This window comes from Heterocephalus glaber, unplaced genomic scaffold (genome assembly GCF_053883595.1).
Source record: "Heterocephalus glaber isolate CG9 unplaced genomic scaffold, H.glaber_assembly_v1.0 deba00001452, whole genome shotgun sequence".
Taxonomy (NCBI): Eukaryota; Metazoa; Chordata; class Mammalia; order Rodentia; family Bathyergidae; genus Heterocephalus; species Heterocephalus glaber.
This window is the reverse complement of record NW_028258302.1, coordinates 4857882-4880796: the sequence shown is the minus strand read 5'-3', so window position 1 is coordinate 4880796 and position 22915 is coordinate 4857882. Positions and strand designations below refer to the sequence as shown.

The window sequence follows — 22915 nt, the reverse complement described above, 5'->3', positions numbered from 1 at the left end:
GCAGAGAAAAGGAAATGGAATGTGATTGTTAAACTCTTATGGCTGAGGAGGCAGAATATTTTGATTGCTTGATTTAGGGGTCTTGGGGCCTCCTAATATGACGATCTGTTCTTTTTATTGATAAAGAGACCTCACTCCATTCTTTATTCTTTTGTTCTGAGTAATGAGGACCCAGAGAAGGCTTATGTTGGGGGCTGATATCTGTCCCTGCAAGGGAAAAGGTCACTCTGAGACTTGATTTTTTTTTTTCCCTGTTTGTAGATATCTCATTATCAGAAGATGGGGCTTAATGGTGTTTTAAACAGAGTACAAATATGGCCAAGACCCTAATACATTTGTGATGATTGGGCTTTTAGTTTTCAAATATCTTTTTTTTTTTTTTGGTACTGGGGCTCGAACTCAGGTCCTTGTGCTTGCACAGCAGGCGGCGAAACCACTGAGCTAAATCCCCGGCCCTCAAAAAAATCTTTTTAAAAGCACATTATTTAGGCTAGATGCCTCCCTACTTTTTGTGGGATGATTTAGCTGCCAACTAATCCGGAGGGAAGAAGAAAATTACTGAGACTGTCTTGGTGGGAGAGATCTGGTCCATGGGAATAATGTGGGTTTTGATGTCTACTCCTTTCTGTCTCTTGAGATAAATACTCCTACATGTTCCATTCTCTGGCCCTGGGAGGAACAAACATCAGGGAAAGGTTTACACACTCATCTCATTGTTCAGGTCAAATTTTCAGGGTGTGGTTTTGTAGAACTTCCTCAGCTGACGAAAGGATTCTCTTCTACTGTGGAGCTCTTCTTACATGCCATAGCAATTTACAGCCTTGGAATTGTGGACAGCATCATTTGGAGATGTTAAGTTGGGAATGAAGAAGGTAAACATACTTTCAGGGGTTCCTTGAGAGAAAAGTTCCTTTACTGGGTAAGCCAAGTATCCCTAGATGCTGTGGCTGATAGGCAAAGGAGTTGAAACATACACTCTGTCTTTTTTTTTTTTTTTTTTTGGTACCAGGGATTGAACTTGGTCCTTGCCCTTGCGCAGCAGGCAGCAAAACCACTGAGCTAAATTCCAGGCCCTCCACACTCTGCCTTTTGATGTTACTCATCTCTCTGAATAAGTTTATTTGCCCACCTGCTCCTCCCATCCCCCATTAAACCCTGGGGCTTTGTACTGAGGTATATCCCCCAAAATTTTATATTTTGAGATGATCTCACTAAGTTGCCCAGGCTGGACTTCAGTTTACGATCCTCCTGCCTCTCAGCCTCCCAGAGTGCTGGGATTACAGGCATGCACCACCATGCCTGGTTAGTTATTTGCCTTTCTGCTCTCCATAAGTCTGAGTACCTTGAGAGCTGGGATGACGGCTTACTTATCCTTGTGTCCCTGATGTTTTAGCGCAGTGCCCAGCTCAAAGTAAGTGTTTTTAGATGTATGTTAAGTTGAATACTGGATGGCTGCTTTAAATGCATTAAGGGCAGACAGATGCATGCCTGGCACACTGAATTGGGAGACAGTAGAAAAATCTGGATGAATTGGAGAGAGATAAAGCAGTTTTTGTGGCTAGGAAATAGAGACTTTTGTTGCCCAAGAATATTTTGAAAAACAGTTGTTTTGCAGTTCCTTGCTGTGGGAGAACATGCCTTCCTAGCTGATGACCTTGGATAAGGCTTCTAGTCACTGTGACCTTTGTAGGGACAGAGATAACTTGCTCAGTCCTCTCAAATGAAGATATAGCCCTTAGCAAAGGGAAGGACTCAAGATTAGATTGGGGTTGGGAAAGCAGGTCTTGGGCCCCTGCTAGCCAGGCACTGCAGAACTGTCCAGCAGTTATGATGATGATTGCTGTTGTCAAACGAGAAAGTTTTAATGGCTCCTCTGGTATCTGCCCCACACCCAGCACAACCCCAGATGGGGTGGATAAAGACTTTAAATATTTGGGTCACCTGTAGCTGTTGGAAAATATTCTTTGTGTTTCTTTGGTTATTGTGCAGATGTAACTTTTGTGTTCTTTTCCTTCTATCAACAAAAAGTAGGAAGTTTGTGGCTTGTCCTTTTGCTTGGCATTAAGGCATGGGGTGCTATCCTTTTCTCCATTTAATTAGTGAATACCCAGGACTCCATAACAAGATGGCCTGGCTTGGAAATACTTACACAGGAGGTGACTGAAGTTTGAGAGGAAATAGACTTCATATCCCTGGTAAGAGAAGGAAAAGTTGCTTCCCTGAGCTCCATGGCTTAGAGCCTGATCAGCTGATTTCCTGTCTAAGACTGTGATTCCTCCCTCTTCCTTCTGGAAGAAATGGATATTTTTTTCATTTCCTGTTTGAGAGCATACTTTCTGAATACCAGGAGACACTTGGTAACTATAAATCAGTTGGGGTGAGGTGGTGGGAAGGAAGGAGGCAGCTTTTGTTTTCATCAGAATGGCTTTCATTTGAAGAATTCAAAGCATATCCATGAACCCAAGCTTCCTTGTTCCTCTGGGAGAGTCACAGACCTAAAAGGATTGTTTTGAATCCCTTTGCTGGGCTATGCCTAGTTGACCTATGGTGATAGAGTGCCTTCTTTCTCTCACATAGGTCAGAAAAGCTGGGTCCTCCTGGAGACCTACATGTTGTGAACTCCTCTCTTGTCACATTGTCTGGCTAGCCTTTCTTGTACCTAAGTCCACTAGGAAGCAATTGTTATTCTCTGGTGGAAGGATACCACCCTTGGAATGGAACCTGGCAGGATGCCCTTCTTGAGCCCTGACCGAGGGACATGAGCTGAGTTTGGAATCTGGCTGTCCAGGTTTCTTGTCCTCTGTCCTTAGCAGCTAACCCTGTGCCTTCCTCTCTGGGAGGGGTTGGTAGGAAGTGGTGCTACCTGTGGAGCTGTGCAGCACGCCTGTGTTCCGAACCAAGAGCCATCCATCCAGTCTGGCCTGTTCTCGCTCCTTCTGCTGCGAAAGCAGAGGAGGAATGGGCAGGAAGCCACTGTGATCCCTTTTGCATCAAGTGGAGCTTTGCTTAATGTTTGGGGACCTAGGGTCTAATCTTGTAATGTACTAACTTCTAGTCCTTTTTTTAAAAACAGACTTTCTTAGATTATTTTTCTTTTTAAATTAACTTTCAGATTTTAAAATTGATCTTGAAGTTCTTAAAAATTCAATCCCCAGTACCTTTAAAAAAAAAAAAATCCTTGGAGTCTTGGTTTTGGAATTCTGGCTCTGGGTACTCATTTGGTCTGTGACCCTAGATAGTCTCTTAACCTCTCAACTGGCTGTGTTTTTCCTAATTTCCTTTTTTTTTTTTTTTTTTTTTTGAGACAGGTTCTTACTATATAGTTCAGACTGGCCTTGAACTCACTATGTAGTCCAGACTGGCTTTGAACTCCCAACAATCTTCCTGCCTCTGCCTCCTGAGTGCTGAGGTCACAGGCCTGCACCACCACACCTGGCTCCTAATTCCTTATTTGCAAAATATTTGTGGTAATAACCATCTTGCAGCATTTCTGTAAAGGTTAAGTGAGTTAATATATATATAAAGCACACTACTCAGCACATATTAGGTATGTAATTATAGCTAACTTTCATCAGTAGGAGTCATCATAGCAATATAATTTCTTCCAGGTATGTGGGCTTGAACCCAGGGAGCACTGAGCTACAGCCCTATCCCTTTTTAAAAGTTTAAGACAGAGTCTTACTAAATTACCTAGGCTGGCTTTGAACTTGAGACCCTCTTGCCTCAGCTTCTCTAGTAGCTGGGGCTATAAATGTGTACTGTTATGTCTGACAGCAATATGGGTTTTTTTTATTGTGGTAAAATACACATAGCATAAAATGGACTATTTTAACCATTTTTAAGTATGTAGCTCAGTGGCATCAGATACATTTATATTATTGTATGACTACCACTATCATCTATTTCCAGAATTTTTTTTATCATCTGAAATTGAAATTCTGTTCCCATGAAATAATAGTTTCTCTTACCTTTCTCATTCCCTGGCATTCTACCATTCTACTTTCCGTTTCTATGAAATTGACTGCACTAGGTCCTTCACATAAGTGGAATCATACAGTATTTGTGCTTCTGTGACTTAGCATAATACCTTCAAAATTCACCCATGTTACAGCATCAGAATTTCCTTCCTTTTGAGGCTAAATAATATTCCATTATATACATATAGTACATTTTATTTATCCATTCACCTGTTGATAGTCATTTGAATGGCTAATAATGATTATTTTAAATACTGCTGCTATTGAATTGAATCTCTAAACTATCTTCAAAGCTGGGAAGAAGAGGGTGAAATAGAACAATACTGTTTGTGTGTTGACTTTGCCTCTCTGGGTTTTGGTCATAGTGTTACGGAAATCTCGGAAAGAAATACACAGAGACACAGAATTTGGATAAAATAATAAAATTTCTTCTCGCGAGCGGACGGGCATGCCAGAAACCAGTCTGGTCAATATCTGCACCCCCTTTGTTCAGCATTTCCCTTTTTATGTCCCTTTTAGCCATTATCTCATCCCTAGTGGTCTTTGATATGTAAATACAATTCCAGTTCCTACTTACAAGTCACAGACACAAGATAGGCCATATACATTGTAAATTCATCCTGGCACGGTAACTTTGTTAGGTTAATGAAGTTACTGGTTAGAGTCAGATAATCTTCACCTTAAACAAAGAGTTACAGGAAAAGCAAATCTTAAAAGAACGCATTACTTATTTTGCTTCTACAACTACCTTAATATTCAATCTATTAAGTTATCTAAAACTTTTCCGTATCAATAGGATCTACCTTGATAGGAGTCTAACAAATGATTAACCCACAGAACTGCTTACAGAGGGTCCAGGCCTGGCAGAACTCTAGGGGAAAATATATTGCCTCCTAGCCTAATGTTTCCCAAGGGCAGATGGCTCTTGTATGTGTGTAACTTCCTACTTTCTCTCCTTTGGTATTCTTTCGGTGGTGACATAACCAGAATCTTGGTTTATTTTGTATAGGTGAGGGACTGTGAGAGAATTCCAGTCTGTATAGCTGTGGAGTGGTGAACACAATGAATGGCAGTGTAGCTCAACCAGCATAGCATTTTATAAGGGGTATGTGTGTGCATGCATGCACACGTGTGCCTGTAGGTAAAGATACATACATACATACATATATGTACATGTGTATATACATGCAGATATCTCATCATTGATAGTTGACACAGTGTAGAAGCTGTATGTTCCCCTCTGGGTTCCCCTTCACCCAGCTCACCATGAGGATATATAGATTGATAACAGGGAGCCCAGGATGATGGAAAAGGTCTTCAGAGGGGTTGAGATACACAGAACCTTAGCAGAAGAATCTTTATAGCTTAGGCAGGTTCTTGGAGTGTCTCTTTCTCTGCCTATCATCAGGCCTAAAAGAGACCTGGAAAAGTCCAGGAGCCCAAGCTTTTGTGCACTATACTTACGCTGGACATGAGGTGGAGGGTGAGAAAGAGGTGGAGCCCCTTCAAACTCCTTGACCTCTAGCTGTGGACTCTGGTTGGTTTATAGGGGAAAGGGAATTTATATTGGTTTATCCTCAGTTCTCTGTGCTTGAGAGGACTACAGTGTCATTGGGTTTATATTCCCTCATTATACTCCCTTACCCAAATAAGTCTGCTCTCATATTCCTGCTTCTATACCATTTAACTTTCAGGTGCTATTCAGGCTGATCTTATGCTGTCAACATATGTAAGCAAATTAATTCCATATTGCATTAATAAAGATCACATTTAGTTTTACTTATTAATACTGTGTATGTACATAGGACTAAAACATTACGTTCGTGTTTGGCATGGTGGTGCATACCTGTAATCCCAACTTCTCAGGAGATTGAGGGAGGACGATGCAAGTTTGAGGCAGGCCTGGGCAACTTAGGAGACCTTGTCTCAAACAAAAGTTCTGGGATGTGTTTCAGCGGTAAAGAATGCCTAGGCTCAATCTCTAGCCAAAAAAAAAAAAAAAGAAAGAAAGAAAAAGTGCTTTGGAAAGGGCACTATAGGAGAGGATCTAAAATAATCTTTTTTTTTTTTTTGGTACTGGGAGTGGAACCCAGGGCTTCCTGTGCTAACCAGGCACTCTCATTGAGCTCCTTTCCATCCATTTTTAAATTTTATTTTGAGACAGAGTCTCACTAAGTTTCCCAGGCTGGCCTTGAATTTGCCATTCTCTGGTTTAGCCTTCCCTGTAGCTGGGATTACAGGCGTGTGCCACCATACCCTAGCTGAAAAATGAATCTTAAAAAAAAAGCTTTAGAGAAACATTTATTAAATACGACTGACAGTAGGGGGCACTTGTGTGACAGTGGGAAAAAGGCAAACACTTGAGTGTTCAGTTTAAAATTTGAACTTCGCCTTCTGCTTGTTCCTTAGAAAGTGCATGTGTTTTCCTAATGCAACTTTCTTTATGCAAAACTGAGAATTGTATTTTAAGTATAAAATATTTGACTTGCTCAACGGGTTATATTTACTCTTTGTTGACTAAAAATGGACTTTTTCACAGTGTGTTAAGTTTATTGATTTATTTATTTTGTGATGATGGGAATAGAACCCAGGCCCCGTGCATGCTGTGTAAGTACTATACCACTGAGCTACCTCCTCAGGCCAAATTTATTTTTTTCTTTCAGATGTTTTTTGGCAAGTAAGAATTGCTGCATTAAAAGTAGAATACTTTCCTGTACAAAAATAGTGATCAGGGTGTGGTGGTACACCTCTGTAATTCTAGGAGGCTAAGGCAGGAGATTTAGCAAGTTTGAGCCCAGCCCAGCTAACTTCGTGACTTAGGGAGGCCCTGTCTCAAAATAGAAAATAAAAAACAAGCTTGTAGCTCAATGCAGAGGTCCTCAGTTCAATCCCCAGTATCTCAAATGCAAAAACAATGAGTGAAAATGATACAAAGTGAAGGTACATTATACTGTATTTGAATTGAGGTCCAGACAAATGCTTGAAAAATGACCGAGAAGGTTGAGGCCTTTTTATTTCATTTTTTGGCTGGTATTAAATGAATGCATTCTTTTATTTGAATAATCATATCAAAAGATTGGTTGTAAAGGCCAAAACAATCTTTTTGTTTTGTTTTGTTTTTTGAGACAGGATCTCACTTTAGTTCAGGCTAGCCTTGAACTCATGGCAATCCTCCTGCCTTAGCCTCCCGAGTGCTGGAATTACAGGTGTGCATTCTAAACAATGTATGAGTTGTCTCTTGAATTCCCAGTGAGAAGCTCTGATGAAGAGTAATCTATACAAGCTTTGTAATTATAGGTATTTCAGGGCCGGGGGTATAGCTCAGTGGCACCCTGCCTGCCTAGGAAGTGCAAGGTCCTAAGTTTGATCCCTCATACCAAAGGTGGTGGTGGGGGAGGTAAATGACCACTATGATGTGTCCCCTGCTTGCTCAACGAATGCATAGGTCTTCCATGTTCCATATATGATATAGTTGGCTCTAATCATCCCATGTAAATGGAGTTCAGTGTGTATTAAATACTTCAAATTTACAGATCAATCCTTAAGTTAGTTGTAACTGTTTCATCAATGACTCCTACTTGAATTGTCAGAGATGCTTGTATATGTGTGTGTATTTGGGGGGGTGACAAATTCTTTTCCTCTTTTTTATTCTTTTCCTACTTTTTTCATGTTATCTCCCATTAGTCTTCCTATTCCAGCTCAGTGGACTAGTGTTGTTCCTGTACATGTATTACCTTTCCCACTTCATGCCTTTGCTTGTGCTGTTTCTGATGCTTGGATTGGCCTTTTCATTTCTACATCTTATTTGTCTTTCCATATCCATCTTGCATACCATTTTTTGTGTGTAGCCTTTCCTAATTAACTCAAGTACAAGTAATATCTTCCTGAACTTATGCAGTGTTATTGAAATAAATATACTTAAAAATAATAGTGCTGAAATGGACACCTCACACAACCTTTCACAAAATGCTTCACATATACTAGCTCTTTTGAACCTCAGAGATAGTTTTTTATCACTGTTTTACAACTGAGGAAACTGAGGCTCAGGAAAATTAAATGATTTGCCTGAGGTCACCCAGAGCTGGAACAGAAAGTAAATCTCACAGCCTCTAATCCCGTGTCTTTGCACTGAACAGTGTGCTATCTTATGATTCTTACTACTACTGTGTGCTAGAGTTACTTGTGTAAATGACATATCTGGACTATGACTTTGTGCTATCCTTAAAGGACACGTTAGTGCCATACTGTACTGCATATACCAAGGGCATCAGAACATTTGTTGGAAGACTGATGATGAGCTGGGGAGATGTTGCAGAATGTGTGTGCCTGGCACATGCAAGCCTAGTAACTATTTGTTGAATCTAATTGAAAAAATGGGTTAAAGACCATAGTTAATAAAAGTTTATGTGACATTTGCTAAGCTGTTGTTAACCTATGAGATAATTTATAAATGCTTTGTTAACTTTTTTTATTGGCACTGGGGATTGAACTCAGGACCTTGTGCTTGTGAGGCAGGCAGTGGCATCACTGAGCTAAATCCCCGGACCTGTTAACTTTTTTTTATATATGGTGCTAGGGTTTGAACCCAGAGTCTCATGCATGCCAGGCAAATGCTTCAACACTAAGCTACACCCCATCCCTAATACTAATTTATTTAATCTTTGTAACTTATCTCCATTTTATACTTAGTGAAAGTTAGGAACAGAAAGGCATAATGACTTGCCTGAGGACGCACAGCTGATAGGCAGCAGAGCTGTGTCGCACGCTGACAGGCAGTCTGGTTGTATAATCCACACACTCATAACCATTATGCTATAATAAGTTGTTCAGGTTATTTTTACGCTATTAAGTTCCTCCTGGACTCCTCTCTATATTGAGTGTGGCTCAAATACAGAAAAACCAAAGAAGCATAGCGTGAGAATATACTGCTGTGGTTCTCAAACTTGTGCCTGTATCAGAACACCTGAAGGGCTTGTTAAAACAGATTGCTGGGTCCTACCCTGGTATAAGTCAGTCTGTACTGAGTCTAGGGTGGGGTTTGAGAATTTGTGTTTTTGACAAGTTTTTGGGATGTGGGTGGTGCTGGTTTGAGGACCACTGGTGTAGAACACTGGGGCTGAGGATGTGGACTCAGGCTGCCCGCAGCCTTATCTGTACTGTACCATTTATTAGCAGAACTTAGGCAAATTCCTTTTATTTGGGGGACAAGGTTTCATTATGTAGCCTTGAACTCACTATGTAGCCCAGGCTGGCCTCAAACTGTCGGTGATCCTCCTGCCACAGCCTCCCAGAATGCTAGGATTACAAGCCTGTGCCATCATGGCCAGCTTGTAAAATGTTTACTGATAGCACCCACATTGTGGATTCTTGAGGAAATTGAATGAAATAAGATGTGTAAAATGCTTAAAATGGTGCTCAGAGCATACAGTCATAAGACGTGTTCTTTCCTCAGTAGATTATAGAGTCCATTAGACTAAATCTAATAATAAAACACAATATGAAGTTAGGTATTCGATGATACGGTTCTGAGTCTAAAGGACCTTTAGATTCGGAGAAGTGAAGTGTGTGTATGCTGGGGCACAGGGGAGATAGAGAAGAGGGAGCAAGAGGAGGACATGTGCGTGAGACTACAAGATAATTAGAAGTTATATAGACAGAGTTTACAAGGTTGGGGTTGTCACTGGTTTTGGTTTCACTACCAGAGACCTTGGGGAGAGAGAGAGGGGTGTCCACACACTGCCTGCCAAAGAGATAACCAGTTCCTTTTCCTATTCCTTTCTTTGAGGTGGTATCCGGACCCAGGGTGAAGGTCCTGGCAGCATTTGCTTTTTGTGGGGAACCATGGCCAAGGAAGTGGTTTGCTGCTGGCTTCTGAAGCTGGGCTCCGCAGCCTTTATCCTCCGCAGCTGCCACACATACTTCTGATTCTTGCTGAGAAAAGCAGTTGTTAGGTTTAGAAATCTTCAGATTCCAGAGCCAGCTGGACAGCTGACCCTCTAGTGGCTGTTTCCCAGACTGCCAGCCCTCTGTCGCCTCATTCTCTGGAGCCCCTTCTTTTTGACTTTGAAGCAATATCCTATATTTAGTGAACTAGCCAGTTAGAAGGTTGGAGATTTGAGAGAGGAGTCTCTCTTACCTTAACGTTTTGGATGGATGGTCTGTTTGGCACAAAGATTTAACGCTTCTTTTTGCCCAAATGACAGCTTATGGTGCTAAGAATGTGCTTCTAGGTTATGGTAAGAGGCAGTGTTTATTTTTGGGTGTCCTGAAGCATATATTTGGGGGAAGGAGTGGGGAGACATTCAGGCAACTCCATTTATGGTTGAGCTATGCTTGGTATTCTACAGAAGGGACCATATGAACAGTGGGGAAGAGTTTAGCATTCTGGTTGTTCACCTCTTGCTCCCTTCATTTGGGGATGATTAGGAACACCTCATTAGCCATCCAAGTGGAGCAGCTATTTCCTGAACTCACATGAGCCTCATATCTTGGGCGTCTTCTCTCCCCAGCCGCTGAGTCACCTCCTAGGAAAGGCAGTAGCCAGGTTGCCGCCTAGAGCACCTAGAGTGCTCTTGGCACAATGCACTGTTGACTGGTCTTGGTCTCCCAGACACGGCTTGGCCCTCTTTGGGCTGTTGGAGTGATAGGCTGGGTCTTAGCAGTCTCCAGATTGTTCCACAAGGCACTGTGACCTACTTTTCAGGGACAATTAAGTGTTTGTGAGCAAAGAAAGGCAGAGACCCAAGTGAAGGTGAACCAGAGCCTCATTAAACAAACATCTTCCACAGCAGGGCTCATGTCCCTCCAAATGGAATGGCAGACTAGGCCGGTGTGAGGCCCAAATCCCAGATGCTTATCCAAGTGCCTAAACAGCTCTTGGATTCTTAACCTTCTTACAGACCACTTTAATAACAGAAGTTACCTTTTATAATCACTGTATCCTTTGTCTTTTGGATGATGGAAGGTGTGGAAGGAAGTTGAGCTTGTAGAGTGAATCATACAGTATAAGCCAGCAGTCATTTGATGGGGGGTGGGCAATGATCTGGTTAATTTGGAGGTCTTTAAGGGGATTCAAGTTTCTTTGTGCTTTTTGTACCAGACTGCAATAATAGGCTAGGTGGGAGCCTGAATCTTAGGGAGTAAATAAGTAGCTTGTTTTATTTTTCCTCTCATTGCAAGGCAAGGAATCAAGGATTAAATTTAACCTTTCAGCACCATCCTCCCCCAGTACTGGGACCCCAGGAGAATGTTAGGCAAGCACTGTACCTCTGAGCTACATCCCTAACCTTCAACCTTTCTCTTTGCACTGAATGTCACTTACCTTGTTAGCAGGTTCCAACTTCTGCTTCCCTGTTGAATTTTTCTTTTGTGTGTTAGGGATCGAACTCAGGACCTCGCGCTTGCAAAGCGGTCCCTGTTGAATTTTATGTTTGAGCTGTACTTAACTCTGTAGCTTACTTAGCTCTGGGGGACGTATCTAAAGAGCTGTGAAGAACACCCCTGGGAAGCAATTGCCCTTAAGACCCCTGAGGGACTTGCCAAACTAGTAATTAAACAGTTTTCTTAAATTTTTATTTTCAGCAATTCCGCATACATGAGGACACCCAATAATCCCCAGTCAATAAAAAGAAAAGTTATTGATATTGTGCCCAGAGGTGCAGATCAAATCTCAAAGGAAGGAGGAAGCTTAGGAGGAGAACCCAACTCCTTCCCTTTCTCACTGGAATTCCCCTTGAGGTATCATCTATTTGAAGAACCAGTTTAGAGCTTGGCCTGGAAATGAGTATGGCATCAGTTTTGGTCTTATAGATGAATACATCTTTTGAAGGAAGAGTATTTTAGGTTACCTGAAATTGCTCTGTTCCTTCTAGAAATCTGATAGACTGGTCATAACCTTTCTTTCACTTCTTCCATTACTGTTTGCCTGTGAAACCTGGGCTCTGCTGCTTCCAGTCTACCAGCCCTTTTATGAGGTCAGCATCTTACTGACCTAGCCTGTACAATCCTTATACAGATATACTTGGGTCTGTTTCTTCCTCCTTCCCTTCTTTTTCTGTAGGGCTGGACCCATGTTCACTTTCTCCACTGAGGCATAGCACTGTGCTGACAGGCTTCTTTACAGATTTATGAGCACCAACCACATCTTGATTCTCTTCTGGTTGACTCCTATTCCCTTTCCCTGCAGCATTTATTTCAGACTTCCACCACTCTTCTCTAACTCACCACTCCACCGAATAAGTCTTTTACTTTCCACACCTTTACCTCTTGATTTATCTGTAATCGTTACTAGTCCTTTCATCATTCCTGCCTATTTATTTCAGAGGCAGGTCTTTGAGTGTTGTATGTTTCAGATTCTTAGTCTTTTCTCTTTAGTTAGTGACTCTTCTCTTATAAATCTATTCAGGTTTTCTCCATCCTCAGAAAAAGTTTCTTTAAAAAAAAAAAAAAAAAGTTTTCTTTTTTTTGGTACCGGGGATCGAACTCGGGACCTTGTGCTTGCAAAGCAGGCGGTGGAACCACTGAGCTAAATCCCCGACCCTGAGTCTGTCTTTTTTTCAGGGTAGCTTTCTCTGCTTTTTGTTTGCTTAGTTTTAACCATTAAATTTTAATATTGTTTCTTATCTTTCTTTAGCCATCTTGACCTACCATAACCAGCTCGTGCCCATCATCCCAGTTGAAATCAGTATCGCTTCTGATGACTTACTTGCAGAATTTGGTAACCTCTTTTCAGGTGTCACAGTTATTTGCCACTCTTCGGATCTTGTGCTTTCCCTGGACCAATTTACTGCTTAGATGATTTTATTTGTCAACGTTATGTGTATAATGATGACTCTCAAATCAGAGTCTCTAAATATGAGCTTTTCCCTGAGGTTCAGGCTTGTATTTCTGTTCATTCTTTTTTTTTGAGACAGGGTCTCACTCTATTCAGGCTGGCCTTGAACTCACTATATAGCCCAGACAGGCCTTGAACTTGCTGTGATCCTCCTGCCTCAGCCTTTCAATTGCTGAAGCGTGTACCACCACACCTGGCCAGGCTTGTATTTCTAAATGACTACTGTACTTTTCCTCTTTGAAGTCTAGAAATTCTAATATAACCTATCCCAAACTGAGGTTATCATCATCTCCCTTCTTTCCCTTGCCCAAACCTGCTTCTCTTCCCATATACTCATCTCAGATACCAGTACTGTATCACTATCACTCTCCACCTGTTTGCCCAGACTAGGGAATTCTGTTTTTTTGTTTGCTTGCTTTCTTGTCTTCTTTCATTTTCCACATCTAACTGGACACAAGTTTCTGTTTGTCTAGCTCAGAAAAACCTCAGTAACTGCTTTCCTGGTTGGACCCGTTCCCTATTTCAGATCTTCATCCTCTCTGGCTTCTGCTAGCAATCATGCCACATCTCTTAGAAATGGATCCTCAGTTTCATCCCTTGTTGATGCCATTTTCTTCCCTCTTGAATATGCTTTCTGCTTTACCTGCCTCACAAACTCTTATTCATACTGTAGTCATTTGTCCCACCTTACAAGTGACCAGCTTTGGTATCCTACTTTCTGCCTATCCCAACCAGGAAAAATTTAACCTGCCTTCTCAGCTGAGTTCTTGTAGTACTTTGTACATGTCTCTGTAATGGTCATTATATTTCAACATATCACTATAACAGTGTCCTAGCTGGTCCTCCTTCTGTCTTGCTTCCTTTCTTTTCACCACTGTCAGATTTTTTTTTTTCTCTTTGTGATACTGAGTATTGGCCTGCCAGGCAATGACCTTCAACATGCTGGGCAAGTGCTCTACCACTGAGCTACATCCCTGGCCCTAGGATGCTCTTTGTTTTTGTTTTGTTTTTTTCCTTTGATTTTTTTTTTTTTTTTTTGAGACAGGGTCTTGCTATGTATTTCAGGCTAGCCTGAAACTCACAGTGATTCTCCTACCTCAGCCTCCCAAGTGCTGGGATTATAGGTGTGCGCCTCCATACTTGGCTAGTGTCCTCTTTCTGTAATTAAAATCTGATTATAGAAAAAGTCACTTCTGCTAGGTGAGGTGATGCATACCTGTAATCCTAGCACTCTGGGAGGCTGAGGCAGAAATATTACAAGTTCCAGTCCTTCCTGGACAACTTAGCAAGGCTCTCTCTTAAAATAAAAAATAAAAGGAGCTGGAGTTGTAGCTCAGTGTGAAGGCCCTGGGTTTGATTCCCATTACCACCGGGAAAAAAGTCACTTCCAAGTGACTCTTTTAATGGTTTTCCATTGTCTCTAGGGTGAATTCTGGTTTCTGAATGGTTGAGTTTAAAAAAATTTTTTATATTTTTTTACAGTTGTCTTTTGCATATGGCTATCTTTAGAGAAGGTTTTTAGATAGGGACTTGTGGGTGGAAGGGAATACATCTTTGTAAATTTGATGGATAGTGTAATTCACTGCTTTCATTTTTAAATGTATTACTATGAATATTTCAAGCATATAGACAGGTACAAATAATTAGCAAGTACAGACATACCCACTACTCATTAAATAGATGTTGATACTCTCATTGCAGTTCTGTCTAGCAGATACTTTTGGCATTTCCTTAACACACAGAAATCTTACACAGATTTCTCAGGACTCCTATTTTACCATCCTTGGATCACCACCATGTATCTTACCTTAGATGTTCTTAGATTGTTAGCAAAGGGCAGCTTCAGAGGAAAATTCCTTTATATTATTTTTAGTATCTGGATTCTAACTTCTCAAAAATGTTTATTTTGCCTCCTTCCTCTTCTCTGAAGCAACAAAAGAATGCTACTGGAAGTTGCTGCCTGTGTTTTTAGAGACATGTTTGATTTTCTAGCAGAGGAGCTCAGAGTAATTGAACCTGCAAGTACTTTTCTTCCTCTAGGTGTGTCAGAATAACCAAATGTAGTTCTCTGAAGCAGATGTCTACTTTTAGTTGACTTGGAGATGCACCTGTATTCTGTAGGTCTTTTTTTTTTTGTAAGACAGGGCCTTGCTATATAGTTCAGGCTGGCCTTGAACTCATTATGTAGCCCAGGCTGGCCTCAAACTCACAGCAGTCCTCCTGCCTCAGCCTCCCAAGTGTTGGGATTACATGTACCACCACACCTAGCTAGTCCTGTAGGTCTTGAGAGGGGATGAAGTAGCTGTCATGGGGGAGCTGGAGAACCTGTTGACCTCTACTACACCTGCATGCTTGGGGCTGTTTCATTGTGCTTTTGTTGAAATAAATTTCCTTCTCTCTCATCTCTGCTGGAGGTCTGTCACCTTCTGGTAGTAGGTGATTCTTATCTCTGATTTTTTTCTTAGGTCTTCAGAATGCTTGATATTGAGGCTTTTAGATTATTTTGTGATTTTTATAGACTGAGAAGGGAACTTTCATCTCAGACTGGGATAGAATCTGACAACATGTAGGCGTACCTGCCAATTGCTTGGTATTTCTTTCTTTTCTTTTTCCTCCTTGCCTACCTGCCTACCTGCCTTCTTTCTTTCCTTTAATTCTTTTGTTCTGAAGCTTGCACCTAGGGCCTCACAAATGTTAGGGAAGTATTCTACCCTTGAGCCAAGCCACCAGATTTTTAAATTTTATGACAATATCTCACTAAGTTGCCCAGCTGGCCTCAAACTTGAGATCCTGCCTCAGCCCCCCAAGTAGTTAGGATTACAAGTGTTTGCTGTTATGCCCAATTTGTTCATTGTTCATCTTGTTTGGCCTGTAGTATTACGTAACCAGTATAGGGAGGAAATAGCTCAAGATGCATCCATTTCTCCATGGACCACACAGCCGAAAAGAGAAGGACCAAGAAGAGTGAGCTGATTTGAGGGGCTGTGCTCTAAAGTACGGGTTCTCTTTGTACTTGTTGTTGGGCCCTGTTGAGTAGGTCTAACCCAAACTAGCGCTTCTGTAGGCCTTGGCTGAGGGCCGGGTGGGTGGAGCTTCTTGGGCCCTTGTGGCCAGATTTTTACTTTAAAAGTTTCCTTTGATCTTGCCAGCTTAGTCCTCTCTGTCCAGGCATGAGACCTGCTTCTTTGTTTTCTCACTTCAGTCCTATAGAGACAGCTTTGGCCCTGGGAGAAACCTTTCTTCACATGGTAAACTTATTTTCTCTCCAGCAGAAGGACAAGGTGTAACTGAACCCTTCTGTCCCTCAGATTCTGCTGCCTTGGGGAGACAGTGAAGAAAGTGATCATTGTTGCTCCCTGAATAGTACTCTGAACTTGGCATCTGCTTTAGTTACTGGCTTCTGAAGTCACTGGAGACATTTTTGCTCTTTTCCTGGGCCAGCAGCTGCTGTGGAATAATAATGGCAACTGGCTGTCAGGGTATCAGTTCTCCCTCAAAGAAAACTGATGTATTTATGTGAGGGGAGTTACTTTTTGTGTCCCTTAACCTTGTCCCTTCAGGGTTCATCTGGAGAGTGAGCAGTTGGAAGTTAGCTGTGCCTTTAGGTTGGTGACTCCATGACCCCTGTTTCTCTGAATCTGAGAATCTTTTCCTTTCTTCCCTTGCTGTCTTTCAGGAAACTGATTTTTGTGTGCCCAGAATGTAAGTCAGTGTCTAGTACCTGGTAAAAATGCAACAAGTATATATGAAACAATGATTGAACAGATTCCTTAATCTGGCTGCCAAGGTTTAATTTCCCTGGCCTGATAGTGGGGTGCTCGTTGGAAGAGGACTTTGTTTTGGGGAGGATTGCTTCAAACGAATTGTGGGAGGTACTGGTTTCTAGAGGGTCTTTGGGGAATTGTAGGAGCTCCAATTTAGGACTCATTCTCTCATTGTCTTAGATCTTCTCAGTTGTACTGTATTGGCAAACTTGCTCTCCTGTGTTAGAAGCAGGATTTTGTCCTCTGTCCGTGAGCCCACTCCAGGTGAGCCCACTCCAGGGCACGGCAAGGTATTCCTTTTTAACAGTCATCCTGTCACAGAAGAGTCAGAAGCCCTCAGGACCACATCTCATGCATTGTAGCCTGCACTTTCTGGCGTGGCTGCATTCAGTCACGCTCCACTCCACTCCTAGGTGTCTGTGCCTTTGTAAAGGCCGTTGGAGGCAGCAGGACCTTTTTCTCTCCTTTGTCAGCAGCTGGCTAGAGAGTGCCTATAGACTGCCAGATTGAAGCCCTGTGTGCCTGGAACTTAGGGCAGAATCTCTTTTAGCACCTGACGTTATTGCTCATAGTTCGCCTTTGTGAGACCTACTGGGAGATAAACGATAAGCAGTCATGGAGAGGATATAGAGGTATTGGACTCGGCAGCTTTGAAATGCTGTTTCTGGGGAAAGGTCCCTGTTTCTAAGGATGCAAGTGGAGTCCAGACCTTTGTCCCACCCCAAACCCTATCTTCATCCTTAAGAGCTTCAAGCTGGAACCATCACTTATTTCATAATTCCAAACATCCTTGTATTTGTTTAATTTTTATCTGATGAAATGCTATTAAACAAGTTTAATGGTGCAACTCAGAGGAAATGGCAAACCAGCATGTGTTGTCTTTTAAATGCACTTAGTTAGAGTGGCTATTTTAAATCAGTTCTTGTTATTAGATTGCTGTTGTCTCATCTGCTTTTCTCCTCAAGGTAGGGAGAATCTGTAAGTAGACTTACAGCAGAGGACCCAGCTCATCTCTGGCTGACTGTTCGTTCCTTTATACCATGTTCTCTTTGGCACTATGTTCAGATTGCATTGTGCTAATTGCTTCTAAATCATGACACAGAAGAGATCTTAGAAATAAGATCAGGAGTTCTTTACTTGAGGTTCATTGACCCCTCTCCACTAGTCAACAGAAGTTTGTGTGTAGTTGAATTTGTGTCTTCTTTTAGGGAAGAGTATCTTCAGTTTCCATCAAATTTTCAGAGAGCTCTGTAACCTCTTCCCCGCAAAAAAAATTAAGACTGAGGCAGGAGATTTAAGACCAACCTGGGCAATTTAATGTCAATGTCAGTCAATCTCTCTCTCTCTCTCTCTCTCTCTCTCTCTCTCTCTCTCTCTCTCCCCCTCTCTTCCTCCCTTTCTCTCTCTCTCTCCAGGGTCTTCCTGTGTAGTTCAGGTTGGCCTTGAACTCACTTTGTACCCCAGGATGGCCTCCAACTCATGTTGACCCACCTGCCTTAGCCTCCTGAGTGCTGAGTTTACAGACGTGTGCCACCATGCCCATCAAGACCCTGTCTCAAAATAAAAAAGAGCTGGGGATGTAGCTCAGTGCTCCCTGGGCTCAGTCCTCAGTTTAAAAAAAAAAATTGAGAACTAGCATTTTATAAAAACTTGGGGTTCCTGCTCACATCAGCTTGTTAGAGGCAAAGTTGAGTTGTGAGATAGACTCCAAATCTAGGTATTGACTTTATAACTAAAGTTTTTTTCAGCATACCATGTGATCTATATTTTTACTGGAGAAATAAGTTGAAAAGCTCCAGAAAAAGAGGCACACATGATCTGAATATTATTTAATGTTTTTCTTTTTCATTTCGCACACAGCTTTATTTCACAAATGAAGAATCTAGGCTCCGTGAAGCAGATCTGGTCTGTTGGACCAGATGATTTTAGAGATACTATGATTTTAACAATAGTACATTGTAGAATCTATATTTGTCCTTTTTACTGTATCTTGTTGTCTTATATTTTTTAAGCATTACAATCCTTTTTAGCCTATTTATCTTGGCCGTAAGTTCTCTAAGAAAAGGAAACTTACGTTTGTGTTTCGCCGAGACTCCATATACTCAGATTGGTACAGTGTGGCTGGCTACCTTGTTGTTACTATTATCTGGTAGCACTGGAAGGCACGAAAGCTTGGGTTATTTTTATTATTTTTCCCTTTGTATTATTCTAGCAGCTATTAAAGTTACTTTGCCTGATCCCTCTAAGTGAGTGTCTTTCATTTTGTTTTGTTTTGTTTTCTTTTCTTTTCTTTCTTTCTTTCTTTCTTTTTGGTACCGGGGATCGAACTCAGGACCTTGTGCTTGTGAGGCAGGTGGCAGAACCACTGAGCTAAATTCCTGGCCCTCATTTTGTTTTCATAATCTAGTCACATGATTTCTCCACTTATATCCAACCTGTTTAATTGTAAGTTTTGCACAAAATTATATTTGGTACAGTGTGAATTCTAACCTAGATCACTGCATGGCAGCCTGTGAGCCAGCCAGGTTTGAAAAAAAGAGTTAGGGGCTGAGGATTTAGCCCAGTGGCACTGCGCAAGGTCCTGAGTTCAATCCCTAGTACTGCAAAAAAAAAAAAAAAGTTTGGTGGGGGGTGTGGAGTGGGGTAGGTGCCTGTCTCTTTCAAGGGGTTGTTCAGTGAGGGCTGACTCCATTAGTTTCTCCTGAGTCTCTAGGATATCAAGGCTGTCATGGTAAGGTGAGCTGGGGCTACCAAGCTCAGATTAGGGAAACAGATTTGCCACCCAGCCCTCAGCCCCATCCTGGAACTTGAACCCAGGGCCTCTCAGCTAGGTGAGCTACGCTTGAGCTTCATCCCCAGCCCTATGATACAGGTTTTTTCCATGTCCTCTCATTGGGCTGATGTGTGACTTTGGGACAGACTTTATTTTTCCCTCATGGCATTGAGGATTATAAACAGAGCCTCACACAAGCTAGGCAAGCACTCCTTGTGGTACATTCCCATCCCTTTTTATTTTATTTTGAGATAGGATCTCATTAATTTGGCTAGGCTAGCCTCAAACTTGTAATCCTCCTACCTCAGCCTCCTGAATAGCTGGGATTTTCTTTTTTAAAGTAGCTGGGATTATAGAATGTACCATCACATCTGGCTTTGGGGCAGATTATTTAGCTTCTGTCTCCCTTCTCATGTATAAATGAAAAGTTGCAATGAAATGTGACATAAAAACATTTTCAAAGATGAGTATGGTAACGAAGATAAGCCAGTTTGAGTTCCTTATAACAAAAATGTTATAGAAATATCAATGTTTCTCCTCTAATTATAATATGTATAGCCTTAATTTTAGGAGCCCGTGATTGTTGCAGGGGTCTTTTTTTTTTTGGTACTGGGGATCGAACTCTGGTCCTTGAGCCTTCGAGGCAGGCGGCAGAACCACTGAGCTAAATCCCTGGCCCTATCTTTTTTTTTTTTGAGGCTCGCAGAGTAGAAAGAAATTTGCAGCAGCTACTGATACATGAACCCTTTGAGGGTTATGCCTGATCTGAGATATATAGACTTCTTTTTTTTTGGTTTTTGAGACAGTGTAATCCAGGCTGGTCTTGAGTTTACTATGTAGCTCAGGCTGGCCTTCAACTTGTGACGATCCCCCTGCCTCAGCCTCTCGAGCACTGGGATTACAGGTATTTGCCCACCATGCCTGGCAGAACACAGAGTCATCTTAAATATTCTTAGGGGTAACACCTGACCCACAACCTCTGCAGGTTGAAAGCAACTAAAAAACAAAGTGGCTGCATAAACTCGTGCCTAAAGTGGGGGGCATGTGGTAATGTCTGAGTTGCTTTTTCTCCCCAGTTATCTCTGGAGAAGGTCCTGTCCCTCTGACTGTTAGGGTTCAGCATTTAGGGAATGAGCTTGGTAGGTTCTGCTGCTTTCTTCTCACCTTGGCCTGTGCTGATAGGCGGTCACCTGTGTTGTGTGGCTGTATTCCAGGCTGTAAACATTACTGCTTTAAGTAAAGTGCAGTGTTGGTCATTTGTTTTGCGAAACCTGTCCCTTTATCATGTGATATTTGCCCACGAGCTCCTGTTGTGGTGACATTCTTGTGGTGTGTGTGGCCCTTTAAAGATTTCATTGTCAAATGTTAAATGAACCCCTAGTTGGTGTCCTAAAAAGCTTTTAAGCATTTCTCCTAGAGTTTAAGCAGGAGGAGCAATAATCTAAGTGGAGCTTGGTCCGGGGACTGGAGAGAGCCAAGGTGGCAGATGATAGACAAAGGCTGTTGTGGTCTTGTAGCTCCTTTGCACAAAGGAGGAGCTGGCCTCTCCTGGGGAGGTATTTCCGCTCTCAGCAACAAATGAGGGTGCACAAAGGGCTGTAACGTAATGAGGCTCTGCTGGTGTCGTCACTTATAAGTGTGTCAAAGTCCAGTTCCTGGGGGCTGGAGTGGAGACAGTCGGTTTGCAGCTCTCACTTCTCAGCTGTCACTGTACCATGGTGCCTGTTTCCAGCCACTGAAGCAACACAGCTGGGCCAGACATGAATGCTTACAAGTACCAGAAGTTCCTGGAGGGACTCAACAACCTGCGAGGTATTCCAGGCTTCAGGCTGCCCTTTGTCCTGGCTGTCTTGGGGAACACTCAACTGTGGTGCTGCTATTTGTTGTGTGGGTCTTTACTTTCCATCGACAACTTTCAGGCTTAGAAAAACCTCCTGCTCTAAGCTGGCCATGTTCTTTATAAGTTAAGGCAATTGTGCTTAAGGAGTACTTTATAAATGCAATCCTAAGTGAGTTGGAGTCAGGTCCCCTTGGGTATTTCAGCAGCACCCGCTTCTTTTGTTTGAATGTACATTTAAGAAATACCCGCTGCTACCTAGCTGGGCAGGGCTCAGCTGCTTTCTCTGAGGCAACCCAGCAGTGAAGAAAGCTCTTGTCATTGGCCCTGCAGCCTCACCTAGGACTAGCTAGGTTTCTTGGGCAGGTTTTCTAATTGCCTGTGTCTACATTGAGTTAGGGTACCATTTGGTAAAAACAGAAAGTGGGAAGGGGATCAGTGAAAGAATATAGATGGCTTTGTGAAATTAATGACTTTGAAGCAGGCTGCTTTTTTTTTTTTTGGTACCGGGGATGGAATTTGGGTCCTTGCGCTTGCAAGGCAGCCAGCGGAACCACTGAGCTAAATCCCTTGCCCCGCAGGCTGTTTTTTAGTAAAATAATATTTAAAGAACATAGTGTTTTCTTTATGTCTTGACAAACTTTTCACCGACCAGATGAGAAGAATGTAATCAGATGTGACAATGCAGGATTCTTTGTGGCTACTAAGGAGGAAAATGAATGAAACATTACTTATCCTTTTCTAATTGACAGGTAGTTATATTTCCATGTGCCTAGGAGGGTACTCATAATTCCTCTTTCATCAGCAGTCAGGATTCTGGACTCAGAGCTACATTTTGAGTCCTTTTTCACTCCCTAAATGAGAGTTGCTTTAGTCCAGAGTTTCCTCTTAATTGTCTTGACTTTTTTTGCAGGGCTAATGGAACATGTGGTGTGAAGAGGGAGGAAAAGGATAAAGGGGGCTTTTTCAGGCTTGAGAGGAGTGGCAGACAGGGTGTGGGCAGGAGATCTGGATTCCCTTTCTGGCAGGATATGTGATATTTTACCTTCATTTACTAGCTGTTGAAGAACTCTGTTTCTAGGTAACATATGTGAACTTTTTATGATATAGAGGGATATTATAGGTTGAACATTCAAGTCTGAAAGGCTCTGAAATCTTAAACTTGTTGAGTGCTGACATGAAACTCAAAAAGTTTCAGATTTTGGAGCATTTTGGATTTCAAATCTTTGGATTAGGGACACTTAACTGGTAAAGTCTGTACACTGACCCACTCCCCAAATCTGAAATCTGAAACACTTCTGCCCTCAAGAATTTCAATAAGGCATATTCAGCCTGTTCAGATATAAACTGTTCTGTTGATTTCTATATTCTCTTTCCTTTTCTCTTCCCTCACTCATAGAACTTTTTTCCCCCTCATGAATTTCTGACACTTGGAGCCAATCCCTTTGAGGTTCAGGGCTCTGCAAGCTCATCATATATCAGACAGGTCTTACCAAGAATGAATTACATTAACTGTTCTCTCATTTCCCTGTCAAAGGAGATTTTAAGAGGGCAGAAGAGGTCTGGATTCTTCACCCAGTCTCATGGGGAGGAGATGGGAATAGGGGGCAGATATCAGTGATTCTTCTCAGCAGCTCTTCTAGTCCTTGAGACTTTAGGAACTACATGAAGGGAGGTGCTGGATTGTACCCTTGTCCCACACAAAAGCTTCTTTCTCTTGCCCTATTTAAA

The 22915-nt window shown here is 42.0% G+C and overlaps 1 protein-coding gene across 17 annotated transcripts in view; it reads left to right on the top strand.

The window, feature by feature from the left end:
• Macf1 (microtubule actin crosslinking factor 1) overlaps positions 1-22915 on the top strand; it is a 354064-nt gene that overhangs the window by 43331 nt on the left and 287818 nt on the right. Inside the window, exon 1 of one of the 17 annotated variants that reach the window (XM_087215001.1) lies at positions 20949-21159. The exons of the other annotated variants lie outside the window; for them this stretch is intronic. Within the exon in view, the coding sequence (XP_087071127.1) occupies positions 21108-21159 (52 nt within the window). The 5' untranslated portion in view covers positions 20949-21107. Of the gene's footprint in view, positions 1-20948; positions 21160-22915 lie in introns of those variants that run through there. 17 annotated transcript variants of the gene reach the window in all.